At 44.0% G+C, this 19542-nt stretch overlaps 1 protein-coding gene and 3 long non-coding RNA genes across 5 annotated transcripts; 1 reads left to right on the top strand and 3 right to left on the bottom strand.

The window, feature by feature from the left end:
* Positions 1-9377: 9377 nt before the first annotated feature.
* Positions 9378-9926, bottom strand: LOC127318422 (agamous-like MADS-box protein AGL80). The gene has a single exon (XM_051348905.1). It carries the CDS (start codon positions 9924-9926, stop codon positions 9378-9380), a length of 549 nt encoding a protein of 182 aa, XP_051204865.1.
* Positions 9927-12020: 2094 nt separating this feature from the next.
* Positions 12021-16377, bottom strand: LOC127318477 (uncharacterized). The gene is made up of 5 exons (XR_007861892.2): positions 16244-16377; positions 15618-15774; positions 15117-15287; positions 14643-14723; positions 12021-12410 (listed from the first exon to the last, which is right to left on the bottom strand). It is a non-coding gene; the product is annotated as an uncharacterized lncRNA (long non-coding RNA).
* Positions 12403-14275, top strand: LOC127318476 (uncharacterized). The gene is made up of 3 exons (XR_007861891.2): positions 12403-12608; positions 12710-12820; positions 13409-14275. It is a non-coding gene; the product is annotated as an uncharacterized lncRNA (long non-coding RNA).
* Positions 16378-17039: 662 nt separating the features above from the next.
* LOC127318446 (uncharacterized) lies at positions 17040-19190 on the bottom strand. Of its 2 annotated transcripts, none has more exons than XR_007861877.2 (4): positions 19040-19190; positions 18784-18924; positions 17793-18444; positions 17040-17285 (listed from the first exon to the last, which is right to left on the bottom strand). It is a non-coding gene; the product is annotated as an uncharacterized lncRNA (long non-coding RNA). The 2 variants fall into 2 exon arrangements; XR_007861878.2 differs by having other exon boundaries at positions 18784-18919; positions 19040-19173.
* Positions 19191-19542: the final 352 nt, after the last annotated feature.

Below are 19542 nucleotides of genomic sequence, written 5' to 3'. Positions count from 1 at the left end.
GAATTTGGCATTTTATTATTTTTAAACAAATAATATTTAAAGTAATTATTAATTAGGGTTTAAATCCTCCTAATAAGGATTTAATAAGTTGATAGAAAAGGAAATTAATTTTAATGATTTCCTTAATTACTTACTGGTTTTTAATTATTTTATGAAGTTTTACTAATTATGGAATTTTAATTGAACCTAGAATTAAAATTAAAGGCTTAATTAACAAGTATAAAATAATTAAATTTTTATTAAAAATAAAAATTTCATTTTATATTTTTATTGGATAGAGTTTACCTTTTTATGAATTTTGATATCTTATTTGTATTTTTCTGAGCTTTTATGAATTTTCTACATTATTTCAAAGTTTCAGCAATTACTGGATTTTGAAATAAAACAAAAGAAATACTAAACGTACCCGGACTGAGCTACCCTTAGCCACAGACAAGTGGGCCAGTGGTCCACGCTGGCTGCCACGTAGACGTGGACCAAGTCCAAATCGAGAGAGTGGCTCGGGAGCTCACTGCCGGCGGAATTTGCCGACGATCGCCGGCGGTACAGGGTTCCTGCGGGGGTGTGTGTGTGCTTGTTGGAAAGGGGACAACGAGGTGAACCGAATGGTGGTAGCGCCGCCCCTCTATGGTCGTCGGAGCTTGGCCGGCGGCGGAACCGAGCGGCAGAGCTCGCGGTATTAATGGTGCGGTGAAGCTAGAGGACGCAATTGAGCAGGATAGGCATGCTACGAGATTCAGGGGCTCACCAGGAGCACGCAGGGCTTGATGGCGTCGTCAATGGCGGTCGGCATCGCCGGAATTGCTCACTCCCGGCGTCGGGGAAGACGATCCTGTCGGCGACGTTCTGGCATGCCCCAGCTCGATTCCTTGCGCAGGTTGGGCAAGTCGAGGACGGCGAACGCGATGGCCTCCACGGCGAGGCCTAGGGAGGTCTCCATCGCCGGCGAGGTTGAACGGCCGATGACTAGGGTTTCGGTATTGAGAAGAAAATCGAGCAGAGGGGGAAAGGATTCGGGCCAGTGTTCGTCGTGGTGCTTTTTATACGGCTCAAGGGCGAGCCTCGTCACGTCGTCGAGGCAGGAGAGACCGCCAGCGACGAGGGAAAGATGGGCACGCCGTCGTGCTGTCGTCCTGCGAGACGAAGGGATGAGGATGAGCTCGTTCTTTTATTTTGTTGCCGAAGGGGTACTTGGGCTAGCGTTGGGCTGCGGCTGCTGGACTGGGCCTGGCTTCTGGTGGGCTGTGTTGGTGGGCTTGGCCGAACAGGTAAGGTCCAGGTAAGCTTCTTTCTTTTATTTTGTTTTCTGTTTTCTTTCTTATTTTTCTGTTTTGAATTCTGCTTTTAAAATTCAAAATTGAATCCTATTTATACCTTGCAGGATTTTAAATGTGTGAATCCCTTTGGAGTTTACAAACATACTCTTGTAAATATAAGAGCTGTAAAATATTTCTTATGTGTAGTGACACCCTTGTTTATTAAATGTTAATAGAGATGGAAAATGGGCAATTATATAGTCCTAATTGCCAATACCAATTTAGGTAATCCAAACTATTTCTCAAGAGGTTCTTCTAAGTACCTATTGATAGTTAAGTTTTTATATTTATCTTTTGTTACATTGTATTAAACAATTTACAAGGCATAGCTTAATATCAAGTTTCTTATTTGAGCATATGATCTCATAACATTATTTCATGTGCTCATGGTGGTTTTTGCGTTGGAGAATTGTTTAAGGTTATTTTAAAGTATTATTGTCATCTTTTAAACCCTTAGTTTAATATGGTTAAGGTGGATCTCATCTCTCTCATGAGACTTCTATTTATATGAAAACACTAGTTAGTTGCACCCACATAGGCATGGCTTGTGAGATATGTTAATTTGCTATCTTGTTTCATTTCAGAGTTGGTTAAATAGTTCCCTTGCTCATATCTGAGCTTAAGCATGGTTTTAAGTTTATACTAGCAATCCCCATGTGATGCACGGACTAGGGTTGAGATATGATGCTAGGTTGTAGAATTGAGATGATACTATCTTGTATTTGCTAGGGTTTAATCTCCCCTAACCAAAATAAGGTGGTTACTTACTTTAATTATTATTGTTCTCATTTAGTTGTTAAGGATCTGAGAAGTGATTCTATCTTATTCCTATAGGCTTGTTTTATATCCTTAATCTATTATTAAAGTAACTAAAGTGATTGTGGTTCTTTTTATAGTTAACTTTGGTCGTATGGGTGGATGGTTTCTCACCATACAAAGTATAGAGTTTGACTCTAAGGTTTTCTTATGTTCTTTAATGGAGGAATAGGTAGAATATAAATGTGGTAGGATTCTACTTATGATCACCAAGTGATTTATAAGTTAGGGTTGAGATATGGCCTAGGGTTTCTTACTAGTGATCTCCCTATAATTTCATGTGGAAATGGGATCTACTTATACTAGTAGAGTTAAACTTATCCTCACATATCTCCAAGGCATGATCATATATTATATATGATCATCTTGTTCTTAATATCTTAACTTCAAATTCTTAGGGTTTATGATCATTACACAATTTATAATGATCAAGGTTGGACTTCCTAAGATATCTCTCCTTGAATGGGTTTCTCACTCTCAAGATCAAGTGTTGTCTTCATCAATTCACTATATCTACTTTCTTTTATAGTTTCTTGAATGGGCATAGTTATGGTTGTCTCAATTATCTTGAGTATAACACCATAGGTTGAGCTTTCTTATTTAAGAATGGTTATACTAAGGTTTATGGTGTACTCCTAATATCTCCTTAGGTATCTAGGCTAAGGTTTCATTTGTCTAGCTTAATTGGGTTAGTCTCTTCCTCACCTTATCAATTCAGGGGTATGGTATTATTCCATGTGATATTAGGTTATCCCACCACTCCAAGATAAAATGGTTAATATCCTAATACTTCAGTTCCAATTTTGTCCTTTATTCTTAAATAGGTAAATCTAATATTGGTATGAGTGGTCTCTCTCTCATTTGGGAAGGACTTTAATACTAACCTGAGTTTAGGTTCCATAGAGATTGGTGTGATCATCAATATCTATGTTTAACATAAATGGTTTCTCTCTCTAAGAAATATCTTGAATAAGATCCTAAGGTTCCTATTAAAGATGATGATTTGAATACTTGGATGTATATCCAAGGTTTAACTCAAGGTTTGTTAATGCTTCTCTAATAATTATAATAGAACTCTCACCTCTCTAGGTTTGATGCTTAACTATTTGGAATAGAGAAGAATATATATTTCTTGGGTTGATCTCCTTGTCATGTTTCCAAGTTTGGAGTAGAATGAATACCATGAGGTTCATGGTAGGATCATGGATTAGTTTAAGACATGGAAAAGATAAGTGAAGAATAGTTTCTTCATTCATTGTTACTTGATTTACAAGTAGTTGTATATTCATATGCTATGGCAAGACTTAACTTATTATAATCTTTTATAAGATCAAGCAATTGATCATTGGGGTAAAGTGTTGTTGTGTTGATTATTAGTTCCATTTGATCTAACCCCTTAGATCAAATAATCTCTACCCAAAACAAAGTTTTAGCAAAGTCACATTGAGGCTTGTAGCGCTTGACTTGATGAGCTACTTCAATTCCACCAAGGTCAAGTGAAACTTCAGGTACTGTGACTGTTTTACTTTAAAGCGCGAAAATTCCCCAGATTTTCTATGCATGAATGCAATGCACACATCTGTTTCCTCTATTTTTGTAACCCCAATACCTGGGATATTACACTTGTCCCTCGAGTTCTTCTTGAATTTCTTTGGGAGTAAGGATCCGGCCTAGTGCGGTGCTGGAAGAGGCGGAGAATGGTTGAGCTAGTCTTATGTCGGAAACATATGGTGGCAAGTATGCAAGGGGTTCCGGGCAACTTGGTTCTAATATGCTGGGTTCTGGGCTACTCGGAGAACTACCAGTACAGTTTGGTGAACCATGTGACATTCTTCCGACTGCACCCATGCAAAACTAGATTGAGTAACCGGATCTACACTAGTCTTTCTTCTACAAGGCCAGCGCACGTACCGTTAATGGTGCGGTGGTCCGATGGAGCTCCGGTGAAGTCGAGGTCGCCGGACTTGAAGCAAACTCCACCACTTGACCACGAATCGGCGGCGGGGAGAGTTTCCCGTTCAACCGTGATGATCTTGGTGCGAGGGGAGGCTTGGAACGGCGGCGAGCGAAGCTTTCCGCGGGGGAGCTCGCCGGAGTCGAGATCTGTTGGGCGGCACGGCGCGAGGAAGAAGACGAAGTGGGTGAGGAGGTGAAAGGATGAAAAGTTACCGCGCGTGGGGGTATTTATAGACCTCGCGCGGAGATTCATGTTTCGGATCCGACGGTGGAAACTGAACGGTCACACCGTTGGATGCATGACACGTGTCTTAGGTTAAAAGCGGTGAAGTAACGTGGAGGTAACTTAACTGTGCGCTCCCGAAATTTCCGGCTAGAGATTCGCATCCCCGAAAATTTAGCGCGGGAAAAGAGGAAGTTGTGCGCGGGAAAAGTGGAAAATCTGCTACATTGCCGTTACTGAACAACAGATGATTTTCGAGTAACACGACATCGGAAACAGTTAAAGTTTTGAAGCTCTTCAAGATTCTCTTCGGATCCGAGTTGATTGAAGTCGGAGGAATGATGAATCTCGGAGAACTCCGGGGGCTACTGTTGTGGGTATACTTTATGGGTATATCAACGGCATGGCCTCGATCCGGCAAGCCCGGGTGGCCCATAGTTGGTGATGTGGCATGTGGCCCATCGGGCGGCCCAGTTGCTGTAGATCCTGAAGGATGAAGTCCAGCCCAGGAACAGGAAGCCGAATCCTAACCGGCCTACGAAGGAGGCCGGATCCGTGAAGGTCCATAAGGTATCCGGATCCTGCACGACATAGATGGAAGGCGGATCCTTGACGTACACGGCAAGACATTGTACCGTAGTTAGGCAACTTGTATTCCGGCTAGGACTCTCCATGTAAACCCTAGATCCGTGCGCCTTTATAAGCCGGATCCCGGGAGCCCTAGAGGCACAACCACAACTCACTGTAACAACGCGAAAGCGCCCAGATAATTCCAGACAAGCAGCAGTAGGCCTTGCCATCGTGCAGGTGGTCCGAAGCTGGGTAAATCGCGTACCACCGTCCCGAGGACTCTCCGCCCAATGGCCCCTACTTCTTCTCCCCTCCATGGGGATCCCTCCTCTGGAGTACCATCGAATAGGCAACGACACCATTAGTCCACACAATAGCTCCGGTGTCATTGTTAACCAAAATAATGGTTAAGGGTAAAATACCCTTACATGGGGAGATGGAGAAACCCTAGCATGATTATGAGATGAATCTAAGATGATTTATGGTTTTAAGTATTAATGTGTGTTAGTTCTCTCTCTTGATATTATGTGTTGTGCAGCATGTAATATTTGCCTTATGGTCTCGAGAGGAAACTACCCTTTAAAGTGTGGTAAAGTGAACAACGAGAAGTGAAATTACCGTATCGGCACTTTAACACATGAATGAGGGGGATAAGAAGGATTCACTAAGATCATATCGACAACCACGGGGTAAAATCCTTAATAGAAATAGTCAATATGTGGCTTGCGGAAGACTAGCTGGTGTGGTTATTTAGAGATGCGATGACCGATGGCTTTCTGGACGCATCTTAATACGGATCTCTCCAACACACAATATGATTAAAAGCATACTTTATCTTGATTAACATATGAATCCTAATGTTAGAGGTGGATCCAATAATCCATTTCCTATAACACTTTTACTGCTTTATTTACTTTATATTCAACCATTTACAACACTCCCCTTTAAAAAACTTGAGATTACAAAACAATTTATAAGTAATGTTTAGTAGGAAGTAGCAAGGGGCATTAAGATCCTAACTAGTAGCTTCTCGTGGTTCGATACTCTTATTTCGAAACTAGCTACAATTAATCTATGTTCTTGCAGTTATCAAAGGCGAAGGACGTGCCCGTGGCAGAAGAAGAAGGTGGATGTGGCTGTGGAGTAGAAGAAGAAAGCTGGCGGTCATGGATCCAAATGGAGATCGAAGGAGACGGGTGATACATCTCCGACGTATCGATAATTTCTTATGTTCCATGCCACATTATTGATGATATCTACATGTTTTATGCACACTTTATGTCATATTCGTGCATTTTCTGGAACTAACCTATTAACAAGATGCCGAAGTGCCGATTCTTTGTTCTGCTGTTTTTGGTTTCAGAAATCCTAGTAACGAAATATTCTCGGAATTGGACGAAATCAACGCCCAGGTTCCTATTTTGCCCGGAAGCATCCAGAACACACGAGAACCGCCAGAGAGGGGGCACAGGCTCACCAAACCCTAGGCCGGCGCGGCCAAGGGGGGGCCCGCGCCCCCCTATAGTGTCGGCGCCCCTTCGACCTTCTGACGCCGCCTCTTCGCCTATATAAAGCCCCTGGACCTAAAACCTCGAGACGAAAAAAAAGCCACGGTACGAGAAACCTTCCAGAGCCGCCGCCATCGCGAAGCCAAGATCTGGGGGACAGGAGTCTCTGTTCCGGCACGCCGCCGGGACGGGGAAGTGCCCCCGGAAGGCTCCTCCATCGACACCACCGCCATCTCCATCAACGCTGCTGTCTCCCATGAGGAGGGAGTAGTTCTCCATCGAGGCTCGGGGCTGTACCGGTAGCTATGTGGTTCATCTCTCTCCTATGTACTTCAATACAATAATCTCATGAGCTGCCTTACATGATTGAGATTCATATGATGATGCTTGTAATCTAGATGTCGTTATGCTAGTCAAGTGAATTTTACTTATGTGATCTCCGGAGACTCCTTGTCCCACGTGTGTAAAGGTGACAGTGTGTGCACCGTGTGGGTCTCTTAGGCTATATTTCACTGAATACTTATTCACTGTTATGAATGGCATAGTGAAGTGCTTATTTATATCTCTTTATGATTGCAATGTGTTTTGTATCACAATTTATCTATGTGCTACTCTAGTGATGTTATTAAAGTAGTTTTATTCCTCCTGCACGGTGTAATGGTGACAGTGTGTGCATCCGTGTTAGTACTTGGCGTAGGCTATGATTATGATCTCTTGTAGATTATGAAGTTAACTATTGCTATGATGATATTGATGTGATTTATTCCTCCTACATAGTGTGAAGGCGACAGTGTGCATGCTATGTTAGTACTTGGTTTAGTCGTGTTGATCTTTCATGCACTCTAAGGTTATTTAAATATGAACATTAAATTGTGGAGCTTGTTAACTCCGGCATTGAGGGTTCGTGTAATCCTACGCAATGGTGTTCATCATCCAACAAGAGGGTGTAGAGTATGCATTTATCTATTCTGTTATGTGATCAATGTTGAGAGTGTCCACTAGTGAAAGTATGATCCCTAGGCCTTGTTCCTAAATACTGCTATCGCTGCTTGTTTACTGTTTTACTGCGTTATTACTGCTGCGTTACTACTGCTTGTTTACTGTCCTGGGCAAAGCACTTTTCTGGTGCCGTTGCTACTACTTATTTATACCACCTGTATTTCACTATCTCTTCGCCGAACTAGTGCACCTATTAGGTGTGTTGGGGACACAAGAGACTTCTTGCTTTGTGGTTGCAGGGTTGCATGAGAGGGATATCTTTGACCTCTTCCTCCCTGAGTTCGATAAACCTTGGGTGATCCACTTAAGGGAAAACTTGCTGCTGTTCTACAAACCTCTGCTCTTGGAGGCCCAACACTGTCTACAGGAAAAGGAGGGGGCGTAGACATCAACGGGTGCCTCACCGAAACATGGAAGACGCTGAGCATCGGCCCTTTCTCCGGCGCTAACCAGAACTCGGAGTGCTATTGGAAGAGGGTGAAGGAAGCGTTCGACAAGCGGTGGCTTTTGGATCCATATTTCAAGACCTTGCACTATGATCGCAACGACTCGGCCATGTCTCACCGTTGACACATGATCGGATATGCTTGCAACAAGTGGCACATCGTCGTGGAGGAGGTTCGTCGTGTCCCATGTTAGCGGTACCAACTTCGACGACCAAGTAAGCAAACTTGCCTTCATTGCCTTCATTGTGCGTTGTCGATCATTTTTTAGGCCGTTTTTGTGATGCTACATTGTCGGCCATTGTAGATATGCGCCATGATCGCCGCCTACCACAAGGACAACGAGGACGTTGAATTCAAGTTCATCCACGGCTTTGCCCGGATTGAGACAAGCAACAAGTGGATGGAGACGCATACTGCTCTCTCCAAGGCCAACACCATGTATGACCCCGCCGCGACGCCATCACCGGCCTCTGATGGCCGGCCCCTTGGAACAAGAAGGCCAAGGCACTGATGGACGTGGAGCCGACCATCGAGAAGCTGCACTCGTCCATCAAGGCATGCATGGATGATGCCACCACGCACGGTGCCAAGCAGGCAAAGTAGGCCACACGGATGGAGGTGGTCGCGGCGGCAAGGTTTGGGCGTTGTTCATCGAGAGGTAGTACATCAAGCTCGACATGATCAAGGCCGGCGTGGCGGTGAAGAAGAGGAAGGAGGACTTGGCAATGTTGCTGGTCGACAGAAGCGGCATGAACGACGATGTTAGGATGTGGTGCACCGAAGAGCACGTCATGATCCTATCCGAGAGGAGAGCTCCACCGGCGACCCAGCCCACCACACTACACCATCGGTGACTTCGTCTTCGTCTTCATCAGCGACAGAGACCCCGCCGACGACCGCGACTTCCCAAGTGATCCCTAATCCACCATAGGCAACCCCGAAAGAGGTGTCTTCTACCCCGGTGGATGATCTCTCGATCCCTTTGAGTTCCACGGCTATGTAATGTCGGCATGTGAGAGCCTTTTTTCTGGTTTACATTGATTTGCAGCGATTTGCGACGACGTGATCGTTGAGACTATGTGATCGGTTTGTAGGCGGCAAAACTATATGATTGGCAATCTAAGTTGTGGTATGTTTGAATTTGTCTAATTTATTTAGGGGGGGCGCGTTTTGGGGCTGCGGCTGGAAGCCGGTGCCCCCCGATAGAATGAACTTACACCTACGCCCACCATAAAGCCATGCATCGGACGCCTTATAAGGTGGGGGGGGGGGGGGGGGGGGGGTGTGACGAGCGGAGATGATCTAAGAAAGAATTGAAATCTTCTTACTATTTATGTAGAGCAAGCGAGGAACATGACTGGCTAGAAGGCTCAAAGCAACTGACCGAATAATCTAAAATACCACCACAACAACAATAACAACAATGTTTAATCAAGAAAAATAAACTAGTCATCCAGAAGGGCACTGCCTTCATGAGGAGCGCAGAAGGCATCCATCGTGTCAAAAAAGGCTTACACTGTGCAAAGTCATGGAAGCAGGACCATCATTTCGAGGTGGAAGAGGAGTTGACGCTATCGGGGGATGTACCAACGGGGGATGTACCAACGGACGTAGGAGGAGGTTGTGGACTCAGTGTTGGTGTAGCACCCGAACGGAGCTCTTGGAGGCGCAGCTTGATGGCCTGGAGCTTATTCTGCACCCTCGATTCGACTGAGGCGACTAAGTCAGCAGGCAGGTCGTCGAAGCTTTTGCGGCGGCCGGTGAGGAAGTCAAGGAGGACAAGCTCGGTCTCCTTGTCATGGCACTGCTGCTGAACTTTGGCAAGTTTTGCTCTCACCTTGTCGTTCCTTTGCTCGAGTAAGTCTATACCGTCCAGCTGGCTTTTGAACTTCTCCGAGTCCGGAAGGCCTCTATACCGACGCACGACCTCGGAGGCCGCCTCCGGCGATGGCCAGACCACCGGCCGGGCCTCGCCGGGGCAGTACACCACAAGGCACGCGGGGACGTCACAGAGGACGGCGAGCTCGCGGACCTGCTTCTGCAGATTGGGCAGGCGCCTCTGAAGCGCCACCTTGCGCTTCGTGTTGTCCATGATCCACCGGATCTTCAGCCTCGCCCTCACCCTTTACGAGCCACTAGATGACCGGTTGCGCTATCGCGCAAATGGCAGAGGCTAACCATAAGGTTTGGCTTATTTTAGGACCGGAGGTTGTAGCGGAGCTCTTCCACCGAGTAAAGGGGGTATTAGGGTTAAATGGGCATCCAGTTTGAGCTATAGTAGTATCCGACGGGGTGTGTTCGAGCTCTTCTCTGGTTACTGCGTTTACTCACCATAAGTCTTGGTTTATTTCAATACCGGAGGCTCGGGAGCGCGAAGTGTAGCTCTTTCGACCGCCATCATCATCGCAGTAGCAAAGGGGGAGTATTAGGTGAAATGGCCATCCATGGTGAGTTATAGTAATATTCGGCGTGTTTCGTTGGAGGAAATGCCCTCGACGGCCCTTCTACTCTTGTTTGGCTACTCCGTTTGCTTCGGTTGAGTTATAATCGATGGGGTAGGCTGGAGAAAATGCCCTCGATGTCCCTTCCACTCTCTTTTGGATACTTGCTACCACTCGAGCGGTAACTGGAGAATATTACGGTTAAATGGCTGCGATTTCTTCTTCGGTCACTTGCACATTTGCCTCTTCCTCTTTCAAACTGTTAGACACACTCGGGAAGCAGGGCATTGGAGCTACTCGTAGTTGAATTTGGTGTATTGCATAACAACTTCATTTTTTGGTCACATAACCATAAGTTTTAATCGGCTAATGTTAGCTCTTTGAGACCCTTCGACCTGTTGCTCCCCGGCACAAATGGCAAAAGGCAATATTCAAGCCATGTGTAATAGTATAACATATCCGATGCACGGGGAGGCTTCTTTTATGGTGTCGGTCACAGAACCTAATTATAGGCAAGTTTAACCGAACAAGTAGCAAAATTAAATTGGAATTTAAGTCATAAGTTGTAGCTTATTATAGTATTAAGAATTAGCATGTAATTTAACTGCTTTAGTATAGGAGACTTGGAGCGGAGCTCTGACCCTCCCACCACCCAGGGGTGGATCCAGAACAAAAACATACCGGTGTCACTCCCTCAGTCACTCATATTTTTTTGGAAAAATTTGCCACATGACACCGTTATTTTTTGGCGTTTTCTGAAACACACCACTCGATTGTGTCTTTGTCAGGTACCATTAAAATTTTGTGGCATATTTATCAGAACACACCACCTGACTAAAAAGGGAAAGCTTTGCACTTTGTCTTCAAAACCAGTCATCACAAGTAAAAGTGCAAAACTTTCCGTTTTTCAGGCCGGTGGTGTGTTCTGTCCAAAGCTTTGCACTTTGTCTTCAAAACCATTCATCACAAGCAAAAGTGCAAAACTTTCCGTTTCTCAGGCTGGTGGTGTGTTCTGGCAAAAGTGTCACAAAATTGTAATGGTACCTGACAAAAACATAATCGGACGGTGTGTTTTAGCAAATGCCAGAAAATAACGGTGTTCTGTACCTATATTTAGAGGTGTCACACACTATAAATGGTTAAAATTTACCAAGGAATGGAAGTTCTACCCGATGTCCTGTGACTCCTGGTAGCATAACGTAGGTCCGCCCCTACCTCTGTTGCCGCCTGAATAGTGGTAAAGGGAGGGCAGCCGAGTTGGCTGGCTATCCAGGCTCCATCGGCATCCAACGACGTGCATTGGAGAAAATATCCTTGACAGCTCCTCCGCCCTCCTTTGGCTACTCCCTCTACCTCCCATTCGATGGCTCCTTCTACCTCTCCTACGTCCTCCTCTTCCTCTTCCGACCCCTTAGACCCGCTTAGCATCATTGCCGCTGCAGGGATCCTCAATCAAATTTTGGTTAGTAGTTCAATTCGGACAACAATTACAGTTAACCCGAGCCATAACAAATGCATAACAAATTGAAGCCCCCATGTTTCGGTAGGTCTCGTTGTGCCCCGGCGCAAGGATAAAAGTGAGACAGTATATGATTGAGATTTATTGGCTTTAAACTGTGAGGCTCATCAAGGTCCCCCTGAGGTACGCATAGCATAGATTCCAATATCTATAGATAGAAACAAGTATTTTTTTTCATCGAAGTCTAATATTATCACAAGTATATTTGAAAACATAGCTGACAGAATTCATGCATACATTACACATAATATATATTCCAACATCAATTTATAGAAACAAGTATTGTTTCACCTAAGTCTAATATTGTAATAGTTATATTACAGAACATAGCTGGTGGAATTCACCACCTGTGCTATAGCATTTCATCAATGTGATAGCACAATTTCTCCTCAGACAAAGATAAATCTGTAGATGATTCAATGAGTTTAGCTTTAGCAGGATGTTTCTCTTGCACTTGGAACCAGTATCCCTGCTTACTTGTGTAGACTTGGAAGTTGGAACCAGTATCCCTGTATGTTGAACAAACCACGCAACAGACTATGTTACAGACAGTGTAGTTGTTGAGCTGAAACAATATGAATTTAATCATCTCTGAACAACATGCTTCACTGGTTCACTGCATGATGGGGAAAAAAAAATGCTTGGTTAGAGACAAAAGTTTAATCATGTCTGCACCTTGTCCTGTGAATGATCTAGCATGGAAAAAAGAAATAAAAAACACAGATCCAATCCAAATGCTGTAACATTCAAGGTCAAAGATTAAGGTGCTGCTTCCATTGAGATGGCATAGAAGATATTTCCGACGCAAATGTAGGTGATCTGGTTGTCCACAGATGGCATAAAAGATTGGTCAATTGCAGCTATGGATCCATCGGATATCTTGGTGGCCCTAACAATTTGCTATCTTCTAGGTAGGGTGGGAGCACTAATCAATCAAAACATGGAAATACTCTGAATTATCCACGTTGCCGAAGTACATGATGCTGATGAAGGCTGGGATTAGGATATGGCCATATGGGTGTTCAGGTAAGGTGAAGAATCTGAAACGCACCAAGGTTTCTTTGATACAGCAGCAGCACACATTGTTTGCGATTGGACATTGTTTGCGATTTGATGGGTTCATGACACTTAATTTCTTTGCTGGCTATGTTTGTCTGCTTGATAAATGCATCTTTGCTGGCTATGAGTATATTTATATTCACTTATGCAGTAGCATCATAATAGCTGAGTACCTTGCCAATGATGTGGAATTTTACAATTTGTTAACAGAAGATCTCCTTCCCATGTTTCTATTCTACTACTGCATTTAGCATACTCCAACAAAAACCACTTCCAGTTCCGTTAATTTACTCATACTGTAGCTAAATTGTTGCTCCACAGTGTGCCAGTATGAAGTGCAGAGTATGTTCACACTTGTTTCAACAGAGCCATAGACTCATATATTGCTTCATGTTTCAGTGAATTGGAATTGGTAATGCTAAAGGACAACTAAATGCATTAGTATCTGTCTCTGTAATATTTATGCTCTCCTCTCCAGTATAAAATGAACATTGCTAGCCATTATTCAGGTTGGTATTTTTCTGTTCACTACTTCTTGTTTTTGTTCTGGTTCAGGTGGGCACTTCTTCTGACAAGGTACAGTATCCACACGAAAAGGCGCGGCGAGGTGGGCTTCCCGGAGCAGCTCCCACACGCGGTGGGCAGAAGAAAAGGTGACCGACATGAATGCGGCGAGGTTCTGCCATTGCCGGTGGCTGCCAGCGAGACATGGGGCATGGCGGCGGCGGTTGCAGACAAGCTGCTGGAGCTCTCCTCATCGACCTGCGCAGCACATGCGAGACAGAGAGCTGCTGGATCTGCCGGTGAAAACGAGGAGGGAGGTTCTGTGACGATCTGCCATAGCTTTTTGTGCTGCCGGAGTGGTTGGATGATCTGCGGCCTCCTTGGCGGAGCGGTCGATCGGCGTCCTGGGAGAGGTCGGAGGCGAGCCGGAGCAGGAAGAAGACGACGATCTGCCGGAGCTTTGGACTGCGGCCGAGCGGCGACGGCGAGGGAGTTGCGCAGGCCTCCGGCGAGCAGAAGCTGGTCGCAGGCGGAGGCGATGCGATCCTAGGCGTGGGATTCAGCTAGCTGATCCAATCCTACGATCGCACGCGTGGGATCAGGAGCTGATCGTGGGCGGGCGGGAGGACAGGTATCGCGGCTGGCGCGGCCGGCGGAGATCGCGGCTGGCCATTGTAAGAGGTTATTTTATACACACGCAAAGCTAGCCATGTGTGACAAACATCTATATCCCGCAAACCAAAAATGAACTGGACCTTGGCTCCGACAGAACCAGTTTCATGATAAAACAATTAGTAAATGCTATCAATTGCCTATTCTCTTTTCGCTTTCATTTTTTCCTGTTTAACATAACCAGAGACATATCATGTGAAACATGTTACTATACTTGATTGGCTTTTCAAGATACTGCAGCATAAGAAGAGCAGAAATTATAGTAATATTCAGATTCCCTTGGCCATTGTAAGAGGTTATTTTATACACACGCAAAGCTAGCCATGTGTGACAAACATCTATATCCCGCAAACCAAAAATGAACTGGACCTTGGCTCCGACAGAACCAGTTTCATGATAAAACAATTAGTAAATGCTATCATTCAAATGGAGATTGTAATTAACCACATGTACCATCCTCATTTTCAATCAATAAGCGGAGAAAATTTTTGGAGGTCAAATGTGTTGCCACGCAAAGCTGGACATGTGTAAACAATTGACTTTTTATTTTCTACCAGAATTAATTGTAGAGCGTTTGTGGTAAAAAAAAAAGCTGAGTGTTCCAGAAACTAACCACTCGTCTGCGTCCAGTGTCTACATGAACCTTGTTCCCGGCTAAAATGAAGGGGAATTGCTTGGGATCTGATGGGCCAGCCTGAAAACAAAAATTAAAATTAGAACCAACCCGACTTTCTTGCCTCTAAATATGAAATATTGTATATCAGTGAGCACCAAACATGCGAAATATCAAATGCATAATATTTAATAACTAAGAGGGCTTGTCGCCCACTATAGAACTAAATTAGTCCTGTGACCAACCATGTATTGTAAAATTGGGTGAGTTGCTGTTAGAACAATGTTAAGCACTTCTTTTTCATGGATTATTTTTCTCGCGCACTAGATAAACATTTTGTTTCTAGAAGGTATTAGAAGAATCCAAATTTATGAGTATCCCAAAGGAGACAAGATGAACATTGTTAATATTTGGCTTAATTACTTGCAAATGCGTCCAAAACAAAAGTTGGAGACGGGATCATAGCACACGCACCAGCAACGAATGCACTCCTTGGCCAAGTCCTCCTCAACCCAGGGGTCCTTGAATTCTCAAGATAGAGCTCTTCTATTCAGCAGCCGCTACGACACAGAGGTCAAGGCAATCTCAAGATCAATCACAGCCTGCCTTCTGTCACCGGCGTTACAGGCCTACACCAATGCCTTGCTGCTAGACATAACATGAGCAATGGATATTGAGCTTCTTAATTAAAATAGGATAGACTGAAAGGGATCATCTCAAGCAGCTAAACAAAGGGCACGATCTGGAAAACTGCCTGCGCTAAAGGGGAACCAGTAAGGAAAATACAACCAAAAAACAAGAAATCGCAATTCATAAGCATTTGAATAGTAAGTACAATAAGTGCACCTCACCACTATAAATGGTCCAAAGACCAGCACCTAAGTTTTATTTAATCAGTAACATAGGCCTAGCTAAGACAATGAAAGACTAAAGAAGCAAACAACAATACTACTATATAACAAAAGAAGAACATACCTTTGGAGAGCTTAAAACCAGAGTCAACCATACCAAGAAAATTAAAACCAGAGCCAACGGGGCTAAAGCATTATCTGTCTTGCTGTTGTGGAGAAACAATCTGGTCATGGTGGCATGCTTTGAGCCATCATGCAGAGATGGAGAAGAGGGCACATCCCTGCCAGCAGAAGAAGGCACTCAGCAGGTGCCGACATCATAAAATTTCTCAAGAGCAAAAAATTATCTGTAACTTACAAGCAATATAATGTCCAGCAATAAAAAATGATGCTTCCACCACTAAAGTATATTAAAATAATTGTTTTCTAGAAAAATTGGTGCGAAAACACAAAGTTTATCTCTTCCTTCATAAATACATGAATATCTCATAAGTGATCCTAGGATAGGCAATTCGTCAATATATAGCCTATTCATATTGCAGCAAAATCCATCCTTTGTGTAAAAATGGACAGACTAAACAGGGACGTCCATAATTCAAATTGATGGTTATACCTAACGCAGATGAGTGAGATAAGGTAATGTGCCATCCTATTTTTATATATAAAAAAATCCAACAAAGTATGATGTACGCTGCAATTCCCCACAACGAACAGATTCTTATGGAGAAATCTGGAATATAGAAGTGTTACCTGTCATATTTTCAGCCTGAGTACTTCCAAGTCACTTGATGATCTCCATTCCAATATTATCCAAAATAAATGTGCTGTCTCCTGGAACATTGGGAACACACAAACTAACTGAAACTGCGGGAACAATGTGACGGTATAAAGAACAAAAAAGTCAATATTGAGTTCCAACAAAAGAAAAAGAAGAGAAGATCTGAGAAGGTAACGAGACTATTCCCAAGGCGCCTAACTCAGAGAACTTACTAATACTGTAGATTTGTGAGCTGATTAACTCTGATAAAGGGTCTAAAAAACTTATAGTGATTCAGAGGGGATAATATGACAGGTGAAAATAGGCCAATGTAAATAAAGAGGACGATTTGCTTGCACATCAGGACATTGGATGCAAGTTACTTGCAAGAACAATATATATACCCCACAACAACAAGTTAATCACACAAAATGAGAGAAATCTCAGATTTTTCTTGCAAAAGTCGACCATAGGAGTGACTGCCACAATACATATTGATAGTATTGAGGTTTTCTCTAAGATATGATATTACCAGAGGGAGCTTGTGCAAATGCATCTACATAATGTAACCCAATAACTAAATTGTATCTGCATGTATAAAATGCAGAAAGATGGCTAGCAAATAGTTTTATTTTTATGAAAAACAAACATTGTAGAAAGTCAATCAGCCTAATTCCGTTGTGTTCAAGAAACAAGAAATCTCTCTAGGGAACCAGAACACATACTAATGCTTCTCTGTCAAGGGCGCCACAGCGAAGAAACATAGGGCTGGACCAAATTATGTTACGGAGTATATAAAAACATCCCTTGTCCAATTCCATTTTCAATCACAATGATGATACAATGTTTTTACTTTGGTAGAGCCAAACCACACTACTCCTATTTCCTTGAAGAAAGAAACTATTCGTAAATTGACACATGTTCTGGCCCTAGTGGTTCTTACCATCATTTCTTCGTTCCTATCTTCTCTACCAGTAGTGTTCATTCACCATGTTATAGCTGCGCTTGGCCGCTTGTGCACAGATGAGCACAAAACTGCAGAATTGAAGATAGCTTTCTATAAAGTGTGGTCAGCTACAAGAAGGTAAAACACAAACGAATTGATTCTTCTCCACTTAAAAATCATTGCATGGGAGTATACAGTTTTACCAGGAGCTGCAGGCTAAAATCAAAGGATCGAAACGTTGAATAAATTAACAACCGAATCTTTACATTTTAGGAAAGCAGATTGCAAAATCGCAAATGGTAAACCCAAATCATGTCAAGTTTGAACAAACTCTGGGTGACTATTTCATGATGCCCAATATGCTGTTGTTTCAAGACATCCAAATAGACATACACATAATTTGACACATTATTATCTTAAGAAAATACATCTGGATATTCTAATCACATAATATACGTTTTCATGTTAACCACCGGCAAAATAGGCCCCATCACCTTATTTATGTAGCAGTTATGGGTTCATGTCGAACTGACATACCAAAGTCATTATGGAAAGTAGAGATTTTTTCATATGGCAGTGCTTCAGGATAAACTCACCTAATTATGCATCCACCTAGACAAATCAGTTTCACCAACTTGTGATGCATCAATAGCATTAAAACAAAAGGGCCTTTCATTTGTACCTTTTGCAATCAGCGAATTGGTAGCATTCCTGACAGTAATTACATGATCCTGCTAGAGGTAGAAATAAGCATTATGTCACACTTATAAAACAACAAATGATTACCGAAAGAGAAAAAAATGCGTGTATACTATTAATAATTTTTCCTCTAGGAGCCATGATACCTGAAACTATTTATGCTAACAAATTTAGAAAAGCTGTGAAACAAGGCGACGTATGAACAAAGTTTTTTCACACAGAAAATGACTTATCATCAAAAATAACCACTAATAATAATTTAGAGATTTCCTTTTAGTAAACAATGCATCATTGAGTCCAAATTGTACCTCTCCTTTTGCATCTGTGTCGACAACGAAACAAAACAGATAACAATAAGAAGACGGCACCAACTGAGCATAAATTATGAATTCCATAGGAAAATCAAAGAAGGGAAGGGAGGGAGCTGAAGGTTGTTGGCAAGGTCGCCCTACTCCGGCCGAGGACACCGCACTACCAGGGGAGTCGGCCAGACATCTTGTTGACATCTTCGGGGAGGAGATGAAGGAGAACCAAGTCTTCAAATTTAATCTGCAACAATCATTGAGAGTTGTTTTTTATTAGTAAACTCACACCAAGATAAACAACTATACAATATTAAGGATTTTTTGCATGTTGCAATGTAAAGAGCAAGACCACATATCCTATTATGCATTAGAAACTGTGAATTATTTGGGTTCCCAGAACAACCAACATAAATTAAAATAGAACTGGACCATTTATGCTCATATACCTTAATATCCACTAACCGGAACCCTCAACAAAATTACTGGAGTCCTTCTATCCTTTTTTTAAGTGAGTCCTTTTATCTATGCCTAAACCAATCAACAAAATCTGAACATAGAGAGAGATGGGGATAAGGGTGCGCACCAGGAAGAGCAACATTAGCTCCCAGTAATGTGTTGGGGGACCTTGTCCTGCTGCCGCCGAGGCCAGAACAAACGGCCAACAAAAGCACAATGAAAGAATCGTTTCTCTGCCTTCCCTGGATGTCTCGTTAATGGTTCTGATCTGGGAAAGCCATAAATCCATCGGATGAAAACACAAAGAAGAAACCACAGAACTAACATGTTAGATCTAACAACCTAGAAATAGAAAAGAGAACAGAGAAGAGGGAGAAGCAAACCTGAACCCGCTGCCGCCTGACTCGCGCCTCCTAGGCACGCCGGCCGTCCGGCCATCCACCATCCGGCGAGCATCCGCACCCGCCGTATCCAGCCGTTGCGCCGTCGCATCTGGCTGTCCAGCGAGCCTCCGTCACCGCCGTGTACAGCCGCCGCTCTGCCGGGTACAGCCGCGTCCGGCCATCCGGCAAGCCTCCGTCGCCGCCGCGTCCAGCCATCGCCGTCGCTCGGGGTGGAGGAGAGGACGACGAGCTCCCGGCGGCGCGCAGCCCCACGACTCCGTGTGCTCGACGCCCGCGACCGGCGGCGCCAGCGGCGGCGCCCGCGGCTGCTCCCGGGCCCGCGCTGCCGGCCGCCTCCGCGACGGGCGCGCCGCCACGTCGCATCCAGAGCCGGGACGGCCGCCACCTCCACGCTGCGCCCCAGCCTCCTCTTCTTCACCTACGGAGGCCGGCGCAGCTCCGCCTCCCTCCTCCTCCCGCATGCGCCGTCGTCGTCGCCACAC

This window comes from Lolium perenne, chromosome 7 (assembly GCF_019359855.2).
Source record: "Lolium perenne isolate Kyuss_39 chromosome 7, Kyuss_2.0, whole genome shotgun sequence".
In the NCBI taxonomy this organism is placed as follows: Eukaryota; Viridiplantae; Streptophyta; class Magnoliopsida; order Poales; family Poaceae; genus Lolium; species Lolium perenne.
Note: the sequence above shows the minus strand (reverse complement) of the source record. Positions and strands in the feature narration are given on the sequence as shown.

Bases quoted from the DNA above. Each gene is read 5' to 3' on its own strand.
- LOC127318422 (XM_051348905.1), bottom strand. From the start codon at position 9,926: ATGGACAACACGAAGCGCAAGGTGGCGCTTCAGAGGCGCCTGCCCAAT.